Below are 16,523 nucleotides of genomic sequence, written 5' to 3' on the forward strand. Positions count from 1 at the left end.
ATCGTTTGTAAATGAACTTTTCTATTAATGTTTTTGCATGCCAAGAAAATCTGCATTACCTATTTTTCCCAACATGAATGTATTAAAGAATAAGGATCTTATTTTTAAAAGGTGACAACCTTAGCTTGCAACCCATACTATTACTGTATTAGATTCAATGAAGGTCTAAACTCCTTATAATTACTGTTTTCTTAAGAGGAGGAGGAATTTTGGCACCATGTGTTCCACTGGCTTCTATTCTAAATTCCTTCACTTCACTCACCACCTAAAGGCTCAAATTCCAGAAAAGTCAGCATGTTCTTCTTTTAAAGTATCACTGAACAATTACAGAAGAAATAAAAAAAGAATCTAGTGGAATCTCACATAACTAAGGCATTGCAAACCTAAAACATTCTCTATATAAAGTGCTGTTCTTTGCCCCTTTCCAAGGTTAAATAATCCCTTTTTCCCAGACAACACTGTGTTTTATTTTAAGATGCCACAAGAGTCATTGTACTTTTATCAGATTGCTCAAACTAGGCCAGATTACATTTGGCTACTTTTATTGTGGGGTCTATATAAAGATAAACTCCAAAAAGAATTTATCTGATCATAAGAAAATGACAATTGTTAACTACTTGTTGTGGTGCTTGGGGTCAGGCCTCTGACTATTCACTACTATTTCTGAGTATAAGTGGTTGAAAACCTGGAAGCCGAGTTTTGTGGCACTTTCATTAGACAGACAGTTGAAAACTAGAGCATAACATTGAAACTGGAAAAAATGCAGAAGAGAAATGCAGAAAACTCTTTGAAGTCATGGAATAATTGATGGACATTGCAGTTTATAAAAACCAGATAAGAAAAAACCCATCTTCCCTCAAAACCACGTTTGAGGGGTGCCCCCTTTGCTGTCCCCAATTTTAAAGGAGGCCCTTTGTCGCTAATAGGTTGCCAATCCTTTAAGGATCCATGCATTAGTGTCTATTACATTTCTTTCAGCACCCATCCCATGCCTTTGTTTTTATTTCTGCCCATCCTCCCTAGAGACGCCTGGAACTTCCCAAAGGTTCAGACAGGGAACACACACGACCGGGGAAGAAGGTGTCCCCATCCCCTTTCTTCTTGGTTGGAATCCAGAAACCCAGTGATGCTGGCCTAAAATGCACAACCCAGTTTTGCTTTGCCTCAGCCTCCCCATTGCGGTCAATCCCCGACGCCTTGCCCAAGCTGGCGGGAGAGAAGTGCAGCCTGCTCGCTCCCTGGGTCACAATCGCAAAACTGGTGCCTGGGCAACAGGCAGGTCTGGGCGCAGGCAGGCAGGCAGGCAGCGGCATTTATTGCGTCTGCCACTTGCCAGCGGCTTGGTGACAGGACAGGCTCCCCGAGTCTCCCTTCCCAATTCTTCCCTGCACCAGAGCTATCGCTTTGCAGACGGAGAGCCAGGAAGAACTGAGCTGGACTAGCCCACCCGCATGCAGTTGCCGGAGCGCGACAAGAGCGCCCTCCTTCCCCCGATTAATGGGGCCGCCCCAGCGCCTCCCGCGTCCCTCCCCGGAGCACCGCCATGGAGACCCAGGTCTGCGCGAATGGCGCCGCCGCCGCCGCCTGCTGGTGAGAATTCCCCCTCTGACCGGTTCGGAGGGGGGGAAGAAACGGGGCCTGCGAAAATCCGAGCGCTGTTCCTTGGAGTGGGTCTGCGTCTCGGGGAGCTGGAAGGCGCGCTCTTAACCTCTCGAGGCGAGGAAACACTGGGAAGGCTGGAGGCGAGGGTCGGAATGGAAGGGGCCAAGCCTCCCCACCCTACCCCACAAAACCCCCCACAGTTTTTGTTTAAGTTCTGCCTGGGTATAGTCTTTTGTAGCAGTTAAGAGTACTTGGATTTTAAAACAACGACGACAAAACGAAATCCACAATATTCCAATATTCAGATATTTGCGGCCAGAAGGAGCCCTGGCCTGTCTCTCAGGGCAGCATTTCTCCAGCTTGACAATGTTAAGGTGGGTGGACCAACTCCCCAAATTCCCCAAATTCTGAAAGATGGTCCACCCATCTTAAAATTGTCAAGCTGGAGAAACGCTGTCCCAGTGAAAGCAAAATGATGCCACTCAACTGCTTGTTTCATGTTGTGTCACAATAAGGCTGAGATATTTGGGGTTATTATGTTGCTTCCATCAAGCTAATTGGGATTTCATTCAATAAATCATGATTAAACCAAGGCCCATAACAATTTGATGTGACACCTCTCAGTGTCTCAGTGGTTTTTGATTTGTGACCACAATTGGGCCCAAAATTTTCCTTGGTGAGCGAGATAGTTGTTAAGTGGATTTTGTCCCCTTTTATAACCTTTCTTGCCACCGTAGCTAAATTAGTAACATGGTTGTAAAGTGAATCTGGCTTTCCCATTGACTTTGCTTGTCAGAAGGTAGCAAAAGGGGATGACATGACCCCATGGCAACTCTCAAATACGAATCAGTTGCCAAGCACCCAAATTTTGATTGCATGACTGGGGGTGTTGCAACAGTCATAAATGTGAAAAACGATCATAAGTCACTTTTTTCAGTGTCGTAACTTTGAACAATCACTAAACAAATGGTTGTAAGTTGAGGACTACCTGTAGTGCAGGGGTGCCAAACTGGTGGCTTGCAGGCCAGATGTGTCACATGCTGGCCACCCCCACCCCCAGTTTAGTGAAGGGGAAAAAAGTTGTGATACATCACATGATGACAACGTGGCGTCGTGAGTTTGACACCCCTGCTGTACTGTAACAGGCAAGAACTAGTTTAATGTTGCACAGCTCTCCTGTGAAGCTCACCAGGTGACTTTGGGGCTATTGTTTCTCAGAGAAGCCTGATAGGGAATGCCTCTTTATATGCTCTTCTGAAAGGAAAGATGGAATAGATTCTTCAGTGATTTAAAACAGATATTTTAGGTGCTATTCAAAACAGCAAGAAAAAGCTGCATATTGCTTTCCACGATTGAAGAAGAGAAGAACCCCAGAAGTCTTTTAGCAGAAGATCCTTTTAAAAATAAAAAGCTTAGGAAATGGGCTTTTTGAGATCGGTACACTGGCTGTACAGTATGGACTACAGTTGAATACAATACAGTGGTTGTATTTATTGCATTACATCTTGAAGGAGCAGTATGTAGGTCTTCCTCAATTCCTCTTGTTGGAAATGACTATAAGTTTGGACAGCTCCTTCAGCAGTTGATAATTTGTGCATTTATGGGGTTTGTTTTTGTCTTCTTATAACTCAGGTTTACGAAGACAGAAAAAACTTTTTTGCTCTGTTGCACTGACTGGATTCATACATTGGACTAAGTTAATAGTGTGTAACATTTTCCAGAGATTTGTGCTTCAGAAACATGCTGAGTAGTGGGTGGGGCAAGAAAAAAAACCTAATTTCATTTAATTTTATTTAAGAATAAAGTAATATGATTGCTCCTCTATCATGTATTTAATAATTTTCTCTTTGTGTCACATGAACACTTACAATTTTATAAAAATTGTTAAGGGTCTTTGGGCACTATTTTCAAGACCTTGAGGATTCTGATGTAAACTCTATGAATTCAGATGGTGCATCTTTGTATAAAGTTAAAATGTGATTTGTTGCATCGAACTTAAATTATTGGGGAAATTCACCCAGGCATTGGGAGTATCCAAATCTTGTTCATGGCTTAGAATACAATTATATTCTAACCAAGTGTGGCTCCACAAACAATGGCATAGTGCAATATTTGAACCAAAATATATTTTCTCGCAGTGGAGTTGAGATAGTCAACTAAGAGGCTGGCATTTTAACAAGAATCTCTGGGCCCGAGTAATACTTACAGTGCAGCAAAAGATGCAGAATCTACATTTGCCTCGTGTTTGCCTTTGGCCTGAAGTGCCAGGTGAGTGCGGGCGAAGAGAATAAGCTAAACAGAACAAAAAGAGCTTATTCCGAATGGGGATCCTAAGAGTGTTCTGGAATTGGAGAGGTGACTAGTTTAAGGAAGTTTGGTCACTGCTATTCCACTGGAAGATCCCAGGCTCAAGAAGGAAAACTTAGCGGTCTGCCTGTTTTAGATTACTCTTACAAAAGCAACCATGATATGTGTGGCACTTTAAAGAGGAACATATTTATTGTTACCTCCTATGAGCCATTTTCATAGCTTTTTCCTACCCTCTCCCCGTCCATTTCTGGGCACAGTTAGGAGATATACAGTTAGGCATGAAAATCAGCTGGGTGACTTTAGGTCAATCATTCTCTCTCAGTCCATAATGTCAAGGCTCATTTCTGATGCAACCAATGGGTCAATACTCAGTTGATCCTCCCCCAAAAGTGGATCCTGCATTTGTGAAAAAATGCTACAAAGAAATATATATGGATGAATTAGTTTCTATCACCTTGATGAAGAGAAGAAAGCCTCTGTGATACTGTTACTTTAAAACAAGTCAGGTGTGAAGCCTGAACATTGTGTGGTAAAGGTTCTATAATTGCCAGTTGGCTATGAGAAACAGAAAAAGAAATGCAGGAAAGAGATTTTCTTCAATTTGTTAAATTGTAAGTATTTTCTTTTTTTCTTTAGAGATGATAGATAAGTTCTTACTGTTATAAGAAGTTGTTGAATTATTATTAATAGTATGATGAAAGTAAATAGTACCTTTGGGTGGGAGAGAAATGAACTGGATGAAAACGATAATATGGAGACAGATAGTGTATCTTTGTCTATCAGAGACCTAATCCAGATTCTCCACTCAATCTGCCATTTACTTTTATAAGTAATTCCCATCGATGCCAAGACTCTTTTGAAAGATATGTTGACTAACCATCATTTTGTTCATTCTTGGTTAGTAAGGCAAGAAACCGTAGGGAGTATGTAAAATGTCTAGCACTTAACACGTACTGTTTTTAGTAGGTAGACTAAAGTGGGATCCTTATGAATCGACAATGAAACATGATTTTGTCTTTAAATCTACAACAGATCCTGAAGCAGATTGGTAAGAATATACTAATTTAACTGAATTAAAGTTTTTAATCATATTTGGTTTATTGACTTCATTTGAAACATTCTCATTTTCTTTTATTAATCTGTTTTTAAAACTTTCATGGTTTGCTTTTCTAGTGGAATATGATGCATGTATGGAAAAGGAGACTAGCTTTAAAATTGGTTATGTTTTATATGTGCTGGAGACTATTTAGTTTAGATTGAGAATAATTTTGCTTTCTTCTATTTTATCTATATTTTCTCACCAAATTAGTGTGTAATTGCAATTTCCCTCCATCTTAAGCTTTTAAAGTAGGTTAAATTAATATTTTCAGAATCCAACTGATACATCCCTTATGTTTTTTTCAAGTGGATTTAAGCCACATCTCTGCTGAAGAAAAATAAGCCACATAAATTCCTATTCTGGAACTGGTTCTGAACAGTTTCAGATTGCCATGTTCATTTCTTGCCAAAGATTACCCTCTCACATCTGCTGTTTGTCATGATAAATATAGCTTATTTCAACCAAAAGTCCATATAAAATGTAATTCCCCCTCCCCCGCCCTGTAAATTCAGGGTGTTTTTTTTTTTCAAACCTTAAGCATATTTTCAATCAGAATTATTTTTATGGAATAGAAGCCCCTAGTTTAAGCATGTAAATTGCAGCATGGAGGGAATATCAAAAACTCATAATGCTCTTCTAGATCTTTATGAATCGGATATGATTGGAAATGAAGTCCTTACTCCTTAGTGTATATTTTGAATATATTTTGTTTAGGGTTGACAATTTTTTAGTCAGGAATGTTGATTCTGAGGCAGAAGCATCCTTAGTTTATGAATTTTTCCATGACACACATTTCCAGAGTCTGGACCATCTTATTTTCATGTAATATGCCACTGCAAATAGCATTAGCTAGATTTTTAACGTTCAGTCCCAAGAGCTTTTGATTACTGTGAATTGGTATTAAATATCTATAATATTTTCATATCATTTATTGAAAATACACTGCTCAAAAAAATAAAGGGAACACTTAAACAACACAATGTAACTTCAAGTTAATCACACTTCTTTGAAATCAAGCTGTCTGCTTAGGTAGCAACACTGATTGACAATCAATTTCACATGCTGTTGTGCAAATGGAATAGACAACAGGTGGAAAGCATAGGCAGTTAGCAAGACATCCCCAATAAAAGAGTGGTTCTGCAGGTGGTGACCAGAGACCACTTCTCAGTTTCTATGCTTTGTACCTGATGGTTTGGTCACTTTTGAATGCTGGCGGTACTTTCACTCTAGTGATAGCATGAGACGGAGTCTACAACCCACACAAGTGGCTCAGGTAGTGCAGCTCATCCAGGATGGCACATCAATGTGAGCTGTGGAAAGAAGGTTTGCTGTGTCTGTCAGCGTAGTGTCCAGAGCATGGAGGCGCTACCAGGAGACAGGCCAGTACATCAGGAGACGTGGAGGAGGCTGTAGGAGGGTAACAACCCAGCATCAGAACCGCTACCTCTGCCTTTGTGCAAGGAGGGACAGGAGGAGCACTGCCAGAGCCCTGCAAAATGACCTCCAGCGGGCCACAAATGTGCATGTGGCTGCTCAAACAGTCAGAAACAGACTCCATGAGGGTGGTATGAGGGCCCGACGTCCACAGGTGGGGGTTGTGCTTACAGCCCAACACCGTGCAGGATGTTTGGCATTTGCCAGAGAAGACCAAGATTCGCCACTGGCAAATTCGCCAGTGGCGCCCTGTGCTCTTCACAGATGAAAGCAGGTTCACACTGAGCATAAGTGACAGATGTGACAGAGTCTGGAGACGCCGTGGAAAACGTTCTGCTGCCTGCAACATCCTCCAGCATGACCGGTTTGGCAGTGGGTCAGTAATGGTGTGGGGTGGCATTTCTTTAGGGGGCTGCACAGCCCTCCATGTGCTCACCAGAGGTAGCCTGACTGCCATTAGGTACTGGGATGAGATCGTCAGACCCCTTGTGAGACTATATGCTGGTGTGGTTGGCCCTGGATTCCTCCTAATGCAAGACAATGCTAGACCTCATGTGGCTGGAGTGTGTCAGCAGTTCCTGCAAGATGAAGGCATTGATGCTATGGACTGGCCCGCCCGTTCCCCAGATCTGAATCCAATTGAGCACATCTGGGACATCACGTCTCGCTCCATCCACCAATGCCACATTGCACCACAGACTGTCCTGGAGTTGGGGGATGCTTTAGTCCAGGTGTGGGAGGAGATCCCTCAGGAGACCATCCGCTACCTCACCAGAAGCATGCCCAGGCATTGTAGGGAGGTCATACAGGCATGTGGAGGCCACACACACTACTGAGCCTCATTTTGACTTGTTTGAAGGACATTACATCAAAGTTGGATCAGCCTGTGGTGTTTTTTTCCACTTTAATTTTGAGTGTAACTCCAAATCCAAACCTCCATGGGTTGCTAAATTTGATTTCCATTGATATTTTTTGTGTGATTTTGTTGTCAGCACATTCAACTATGTAATGAACAAAGTATTTAATAAGAATATTTCATTCATTCAGATCTAGGATGTCTTATTTTTGTGTTCCCTTTATTTTTTTGAGCAGTGTATATACAGGTATAAGAAACATTGTAATATGTCATACAAACTTTCCAGTATATTCTCAGGTTTACCAATTTCCCAAGTGGTCAAAAGTTCAAAGTATGGGCTACCTGGATTTATTTCCTTTGGAAAAGAGAGTTATTTATATATATAAATACACCATAAATAAATCAAGTAGGGTAACCAGTCCTAAATTAGTTTTCTAGAAGATATATATTCCATGAAAATATGCTTTTATCCTTCAACTAATTCTCTGCCTGTTTGAAGATTCTGTTGCTATAATATATATCAAGTGTTATTGATAGAAAGACAGACAGAAGGCTATTTTATTGCCAACTTTTTGGTCTCATAGATCAGATGTCCTTGTATTCTAATGGCTATTCACACCCCAGGGAATACTGTTTTAGTAAATTATTACCCAGTGCAAACCATAGAATAAATCTATTACTGTACTGGCCATTCTCCTCTTTTAGGAAATTCACAAGTCAAAATCCATTGTTGTAAGCTTTTTCTATTAAAATTCTGTGTCAACAAAAGTACATTTTTTAAATTTCAGGGCTGGTTAGAAAAAATTAAAGTCATAGCTATATTTATATATAGATCACTAAATCAAGATTTTCTAATCTAGGGTTTGCTAAACAAGACCAGTTCAACACAATGCTGAGCTAGATGGAAACAGCCTGTATAGTGGCTTAGCATTATATACAATCCAAGTATTATGTATCCTTTGATTGCAGATCTTATGATTCATACATGATATGGATCTGCTATAGAAGAAAAAGAAAGAATGGTTCACCAATAGGCCTATCCTGCCAATCACTTGTTTGCCTAAAGAATTATCAAGAGACCTGTGAATGCGCCAGAGGTTCATTTAGTCTAGCACTCTGTTCCACCCAATTCCACCCTTTGCATTGTATAAATCATAGGTGTCAAACTCGCAGCGTCATGTTGCCATCATGTGACATTTTTTTCCTTTGCAAAGCTGGGATGGGTGTGGCCTGCGCATGACGCATCCGCCCCACAGGCCTCCAGTTTGACACCCCTGGCATAAATAGTTCCTTTTATCAGTCTTGAATATTATTGCATTTAGTTTCATGGGTCTGTCTATGTCCTAACAGCTCCTCTTTTTTATAGCATATAATTTTATAGGCTAAAGTCTCCTTACTTGCCTTTACCCCAAGTTAAAATGCCCCAGTTATTGTCATCCTTTCATAGTCTGTATTCAATAATTCCCACAGAATTTGATTCCAAGTTGATGTCATGATAGTTGTCATGGTATTATATTTCCTGGATCGTGGTCATCTGGTTTGCCAATATTTCATTCTTTAGTCCAGTTGCCCATGGCCAAACTGAGTGGGAAATCCCAGCATATCAGGAGAGGTAGGTTGGGGAATGCTAATAAGGACAATAACAAACTAGATAAATATATGGTATCATTCAATTCAAGCCAATTTCTTATGGGCCTATTTATTTAATAAGAGCTCGTATGATGTATAAATACACTTTATTGAAAAGAGACCTGTAGTAGAATTAGAGATAGCTGCAGGTTCAGGTAGTTCAGAGATAATTGGTGTGTGATTGCTTTGTCAATGCCATTGCCTTGTTTCTTGCAGTGCCAGAGCCGGGACAGGACATGTCATTCCCTTTCAAATAGATGAGCCAACTGCAAAAAGCATCTACAAAGATGAATTCTGCTGGAAGCCATATTCCAAGGCAGAGCCTATAACGAATGGCTTTGTGACAGTAAAGGACAGGAACAATCCTCAACCTGGAGAAGTAGGATTCAAGTTATTGTTATTTCAATAACATGTCTTTCTTATGCTTCATATTTTAACTTTTGATTATTTTGGATATATTATAATGGTTTTGAAATCATTGTTCAAAGATGATATCATGGGAAAGGAAAGGCTTAGTTATAAGAAATACTTAACAGAGTTGTGAAAAGCATATGAAATGCAAAGCGTCTTTCTTTGATGTGTTAAAACAGCTGGATCTGCTTATAGGACAGGCTTGTATGGTTCAAAGACTTTTTTGTTTTCTGCACTTAAATTTGCATCTACAGACAACATTTCCACTGAACTGAAAAGTGCCAGTAGAGTGAAGTGGCTGCATATACACATCCACCCACACCTAGAGATGTGAACAACGTGCAAAACAGTCATGTGAGGCTTGTGAGCTTTGTAAAGGATGCAGCTTCACTCTTGCTATTATCCTTTTGCATAGAATTTATTTCTATTGCCTGAATTTTATCTCCAAATTTATATGTATTTATTTATCACTGAGTTTTATGGTGTCTAATGATATTTCCATCAAGTATGAAGCCTTCAGTCCTGATGAGAATTACACTCAAGGCAAAAAAATTAAAAACCTTTCTCCATTCAAACTTTACTGATTTTTAACAATATATATATATATAGGCACAGAGCCAGCGAAGTGCTTAGCATCATTTATGGCAAATCTATTAACAACCATTCATTCAGCAACTACTTGAAGTTTTGATGATGCTGAACAAAGGGATTTATGACCACTCCCTGAAGGTGATGGCTATTGCAACATCCCTACAGTCATGTGATTGCAATCTGGATGCTTGGCAACCTATTTGCACCTACAGCTGATTGACAAGTACTCTGTGGTCACGTGGTTCCTATTTGCAACCTTCCCTGCTGGCTTCCCTTGAAAATGGGGAAGCTGATACGGAAGGTCATTGGGTTAAGCCTCCTTCCCCAGCCTTTCTTCATTTGCATCTACTGCATCCCCCTTCACTTACACACCCCCATGTCGTCTTTCCACAGCCTCCCTGTACTTGCATACACATATGCCTGCACTCTACATCCTCTTTCCACAGCCTCCCTGTACTTGCATACACATATGCCTGCACTCTACATCCTCTTTCCACAGCCTCCCTGTACTTGCATACACATATGCCTGCACTCTACATCCTCTTTCCACAGCCTCACTACAATTCTACGTCCTGCACTGTCTTTCCTTGGTCTCCCTGCAATTGCACACCTAAACATGCATAACCCACATTCTCTTTCCACATCCTCTCTGCAATTGCATGCCACCCTAATCCCTCATTTCCTGGCATTTCTGAGCTCACATCACACCAGGCACCCTTTCCATGACTCGTGTGTGGCCTCTTCTAGGCCTGCCCCCACCCCCCCAAGTCCTTTCTGGGCAATTCCTCCACTATCTACTTAATGACCCACACATCTTGGATTATGACATCAACTGAGACAGCCTGGATTGCTGAGTGATGTATTTATCTGACACATAGATAACAGGCACATCGCTTAGCGAGGGCAATTCCAGCCCCAATTGCTGATGGAGCTCAAGGACTATCTATAATGCTGAATATGTACCCAGGCAATTGTTCACCAATTATTTTACTGGTGTACAAAATGGTATTTGTGGTTTCATGGCATTCAGGTATACACGGGGTATGAAAAATTTCCCCCAAAGAGATAGGAGCAGTTGTAGAGATTAAGTAGGGCAGGAAAGAAGCTAGGAAAGCTTTTTAGAAACAAGATCCTGTGCCTAAAAAAATTTCAATGGTCTGAAATTGCTATTCTAATACATATGTGTTCAATTGATGATGATGATGATGATGATGATATGCTTTCAATCGCATCTGACTCCTGGTGATTCTATGGGCCAGGTCTCTCCATGGCTTCCAAACAATGCACTACTTCTTTGAGTTGCTCTATGCTCTTGCTGCTGCTCAGCCTTAATGGTGTCCAGCCACCATGTTCTTTGGTGGCTTTTTTTCCTTTTGCTGATAAAAATTTAAAACAAGCAGTTCAGATGTATGGAAGATATAAATAATACTTATGATCAGAGACATCTTTTAGAAAGATAACAAAAAATTAAATTGCTTTAAAAAGATAATTGAAAGCACGTTTGGATGGATTCTTTTAAAAGAAATCAAAGTTTTTGTTCTTTATCATTTTTTTCTTTCTATTTTTTAAGCGTTTCCTAATATGGCAACTGCCTCGAGAAGAAACAGCACTACCAATAGATAGCTTTTCACCATGGACAAAACCTTTTAGTAAACAAGATTTGGAGGAGGTACTAAAGAAGCAGTACAAAACAGTATACTCGAGAGATTATTTAGGAATACAACCAGGTGAATATTGTGATTTTCCTTCCTTCTCTTGGAATACGTAATGAAGTACACATGAAAATTTTTAATTCAAAGCTGAAAACATCCCCAGAAAACATTCTGATTAAGTAGGAGATTATAAAAAGTAACCACACAGAGAACTCCAGCCTTGAAAAACATGGAAAATAAAATTCTTTGGATGAAAGTAACGCACTGAACATTTATATGGTGAATTTGTGGTGAACTACATGTGGGGTATTTGGTAAGGTACTATCCTTCAATTTGAGCCCTGGTGAGATTAATAGGATTTACTCTCAAGTATATCTAAGACTACAAATGAAACAATGTTCTGCTATTTGCTTTTCACTTAATACCCCTTTCCCATTCCTTTCACAATAATTCTATTATTAAATCTTTTCAGGTGCTCCAAGGGATGATGTTGTTCTCCCTCCAGATTGGAAAGCATTACTCCCAAAGCCACCAGATACTGAAGTCAGGCGCCAATATCAGACACAAGTCCGTGCACCCGAATTAATGGATTTCACTTGGAAATACGGGTGTAATGCAAAACGTAAAGTTCCGGTCAAAGGTGCTGGTAAGTAGTGTTTTTTTACCGCTGAACTATAGAGTTCCATAAATTAACTATGCAGGTGGCTTTTCTTCCACGGTTAGATTTTTCTTTCCAGCTTCCAATGATCACAAATGCAGTGGAAAATGATCATCACCAGAATGGACAAGGGTCAGATTTTAGGCCAATGTTCAGCATCTATAATCTAGGTACTTCTCCATTAAATTCCATGGACTCTGTGTGAGCCATTTTGTCCCTTATTGTAATAAAAACAAAGAGAGAAATGAGGTTGTAATCAGATTTGTCACCAAATTTCAAAAGAATAAATGCTGCGGTTAGAGGCACATGTGCTCCAGCTCTGAGCTAAAGAATGCTAGTCACCATCATGGTGCAAGTATTTCTACTCTCCTGGCAGAAGATCACCAGTCCACGTGTTGCTCCTCATGCTCCCAGGCATCTTCTCCTTGGATTACTCTAAGAGTATCAATCTTAAGGGATCTGCTCAGTATCACTTTTAAGCACTCTGCTCAGTTTCTCAGTGGACAAGTACAGATTTAGATTCCCACAGATTCAAGGGCTATAATTTTAAGAGAACAGAGAACGTATGGGCAACAATATCCCACTTCTTATGAAGGAAGGACATAAGATTTTGTGATATGGAAAAACAGAAAGATTTAAAAATGTGGACAACACTCAGTTGTGTTGAATTTTAGTTTGACATGATTGTTATTGCTTTGCCTGCACAGTGCCCTCAATGACAATTGCTCAGATCTGGAATCACGAACATAGCAAACATCTGTCCACCTATCAGAAGGATTTTGGAAATGATTATCTTGATATCCTATCAGTTCTGAATTCTGTAGATCCAGAAGAAATTAAAGAATATGTGGAAAGAGCGCCTAAGCCAGGTAGATGATTTGGGGTGGGGTGGGGGTAGGTGGGGAGAATTTTGTATAGGACTTCATAATGTTGAATATGATAAGACTTTGTGATCGTCCTTTCTATCTACATAATAAGTTTTTTAATTCTTCCATTTGCAAAGTTTCTTTTAAGACGTAGATCTGTTGCCCACCTAAATAAACCTAAAACATACAAAGTAGGTCAACAGTCTTTTCATATGGCAGACACCATGACCCAACAAATGAATATTAAGAGCGTTATAAAAGATAATGTGTTTATATTAAAAGCTGTTCACCATTTCCATATAAAGACATCAAAATTAAGTTTTCGAAAGCCATTGGTTTTTAAAAAAATGTTTGAGATTGAGTTTTGTGGATGTCACATGGGTTGTTTGGGAATGGTTTAACTATCTTCAGGCACAGAATTATTAACTCCTCATATACTTGAGCAATAACTTCTATTTGTTCATATCAACTCATCTCAAAGATCTTAGAGATATTTGGTGAAAATGAAAAACAATATTAGCATCTGGATCACTTGATACATGTAAGTCAGTAGAATCATCTGACTTTAGAGGAGACCTTGATAACCAACTGAACAGATAGAGAGAAGCAGAAGTGGAAATCCTGTTTGGAAGTATGGATGACTCCATGCCTAACAATCAGAAGCCCTTAGGTGTATATGAAAACAAAATGAATTAATATGAAAAAAAGTATTACTGTATTATAGCTCTCCACTAGACCTTATTTAGATTATTACAGAAATTTGGGTAGCTAGTGTGTGTCGGGGGAAGGCAGGGAATAATGGGCAATATAATAAATAGGACAATACAATTTTACAATAATTTTAACCCTTTCCTACTTTGGTTTAAATGAAAACTGTCCAACTGAAAAAATTTGCTTTTAATAACCCGACATTATGACAAATACCATGATTTGAGGAATAATTTGTATAGATACCACAACAAGAAAAAAATGTTAATCCCTTTCTAATCATTAATTCTTGTCAACACTTCCTCAGTAACAAACAGATAACAAACAGATAATCAGAGTTGGAAGGGACCTTGTAGGTCATGTAGTCCAACCCCCCACCCAAGCAGGAGACCCTACACTATTTCTGACAAATGGCAGTCCAATCTCTTCTTGAAAGTCTCAAGTGATGGCACTCCCACAACTTCCGAGCGCAAGCTGTTCCATTGGTTGATTGTTCTCAACTGTCAGAAAGTTTCCCCTTATTTCCAGGTTAAATCTCTCCTTGTTCAGTTTCTATCCATTATTCCATGTCTGGTCTACAGCCGCTTTAGAAAATAGCTTGACCCCTTCAAATATTGGAAGACTGTTATCATGTCTCCCCTGGTCCTTCTCTTTACTAGACAAGACAAGCCCAGTTTACTAGACTAGCCAAGCCCAGTTCCTGCAACCGTTCATTGTATGTTTTAGCCTCCAGTCCCCTAATCATCCTGCTTGCTCTTCTCTGTACTTTTTCTAGAGTCTCAACATCTGTTTTATAATGTGGTGAACAAAACTGGATGCAGTACTCTAGGTGTGGTCTTACTAAGGCTTTATAGAGTGGTATTAGTAATTTGCATTAAGAAAGATTAATATGGATTAAATACAGAGAGTTATTTTAGTAGGATATCTCAGCAAAGCTCTTTAACAACCAATCCATACTCTGAATTAGAAATAATTAATGGAATTTATTTTGTCTGGCTCTTCAGGTGTAAGCAATAACCTTCTTTCCATTTTTCTCCAGAAAAAATAATCCTTCAGAATTTCCTTGATAGAGTCAGTGGAGACAAAATATCGCAAAGGCCTTCCTCATCCAAGAAGTCAGACGAAAATCCAATCAGATGCGTTTGATACTTTTCAGCAAAAAATTCATCAATTTTGAAGGGTGGCTGTTTCAAAATTCAATATCTTAATAGTAAACCATTTGAATACTATATTTACTTTTCTTATACTTGAGAGTTTCTTTAGAAAAAGACTGCAGTGGCACTACTAGTTTCCTAGCACTGACAATCTAATATGAATTGAAGCAGTTTTCAGTTGTTATTATTATCTAAGATGTGGTATGCTTGATGTATTGTGGATCAAATTTCTTAATCCATTCCAGTTGCACTGGAGATTTATTTTCATCCTGCTTATCAGATTACTTTAATTAATTATATTAATTACATACCTTTGTTTGACTTGTTTCAATTTTGAGAAATGTTTAAAGATTTTATTCATACACACACAAAAACATTTATCTTGGCTTAAATGTATTGATATAATGATCAGACATTTTAATTGGGACTCCTTATAGATTTAATAAATACATGAGTTTTAGTTGATAAATTGCTGCTTTTTTTTCTTGGCAACCTGATGGCTTCCAATTTTGTTAAGGTTGCACCTCCTAGGACCTAGAACACTCTGCCATAATACTGATGCCAAAGCAGTTAAAAATCCCCAAAGACAAAATTAAACAATTGCATTTGCATAGGTAGAATATATTTGCCCATTTATAAACAATTACATTTGCACAAGTAAAAGCAAGAGGTATCATCTTAAAAGAACCATCTCAGAGTATGAAAAAAAATGAATGCCAAAAGAGTTTTTATAATTGCAATACTATTTTTATCTGCCATTAGGTATTTACATATTTTTTGAAAACATTTCTCTCATTAAACCTTAATTTTTGTCTAGCTAGACCAGTGGTTCCCAAAATGGGCAGTACTGCCCCCTGGGGGGCGGTGGGATGCTAAGAGGCAAGGGGGCCGATAGGAGGGTGTTGGAGGTGGGCCCCTCGCAGAGCGTAATTCAGGGGTGGGATTCTACCAGTTCTCTCTCTCTCTTTCCCTCTCTCAGGCTCACCCCATTGACTTGGTGCACTACTCCGCTAGAACTTGCTTGGGCAGGTCCCTCCGGTGCAGCAGGCTCAGTGGGGTGGACTTGCGGGGCCAGCACCTTGAACGCGGCAGTGGCGGCAGGTTTGAAAAGTAGAGCAAAGCCAGAGGTCAGTAATTTTTGCTGCAAAGAATCACAAAAGCTCCTGGGCTGTGCACAAGAAGGGACACACGTGTCAATGCAATTCAGCAACATAAAATAAATAAATAAAATAAAATAAATCAACAAGAATCAGCAAAGCATCTCTGATTAGATTCTATTCAGTACTAGAATCTAATCAGAGATGCTTTGCTGATTCTAGTCCAATGACCTGCTCCAGCAGGGTTAGAAGGGAGTGTGTGTGTGTGTGTGTGTGCATGGCTGTCAAAACTCCAAAAACAAGTCAAGTAGCTCTGGGGACTCCAGTCATAAATTAGAACACTTGCTAAGCAACCGGCCATGAAGTGAGGACCACTTGTATTTGGTTTGACAGCCACCTGGCCATGCCCACCCAGTCACATGACCACCAAGCCACGCCCAGCCAGCAAGCCATGCC

General features: G+C 39.7%; 1 protein-coding gene across 3 annotated transcripts; it reads left to right on the top strand.

Annotated features, from left to right (window-relative positions):
* Window positions 1-1,049: 1,049 nt before the first annotated feature.
* TEX26 (testis expressed 26) lies at window positions 1,050-16,183 on the top strand. Of its 3 annotated transcripts, none has more exons than XM_026708890.2 (7): window positions 1,050-1,590; window positions 4,876-4,960; window positions 9,147-9,309; window positions 11,503-11,659; window positions 12,057-12,230; window positions 12,950-13,111; window positions 14,856-16,183. In XM_026708890.2, exons 1-7 carry the CDS (start codon window positions 1,452-1,454, stop codon window positions 14,960-14,962), a joined length of 987 nt encoding a protein of 328 aa, XP_026564675.1. In that variant the 5' UTR covers window positions 1,050-1,451; the 3' UTR covers window positions 14,963-16,183. The 3 variants fall into 3 exon arrangements, with proteins under 3 accessions (XP_026564675.1, XP_087793348.1, XP_087793349.1); XM_087937222.1 differs by having other exon boundaries at window positions 1,313-1,590; window positions 4,879-4,960; window positions 14,856-15,432; XM_087937223.1 differs by lacking the exons at window positions 1,050-1,590; window positions 4,876-4,960 and adding an exon at window positions 4,359-4,523 and having other exon boundaries at window positions 14,856-15,277.
* The last annotated feature ends 340 nt before the right edge of the window (window positions 16,184-16,523 follow it).

The sequence above is a fragment of the Pseudonaja textilis genome, chromosome 7 (genome assembly GCF_049901715.1).
Source record: "Pseudonaja textilis isolate UNSWEBS1 chromosome 7, rPseTex1.2, whole genome shotgun sequence".
NCBI lineage: Eukaryota > Metazoa > Chordata > Lepidosauria > Squamata > Elapidae > Pseudonaja > Pseudonaja textilis.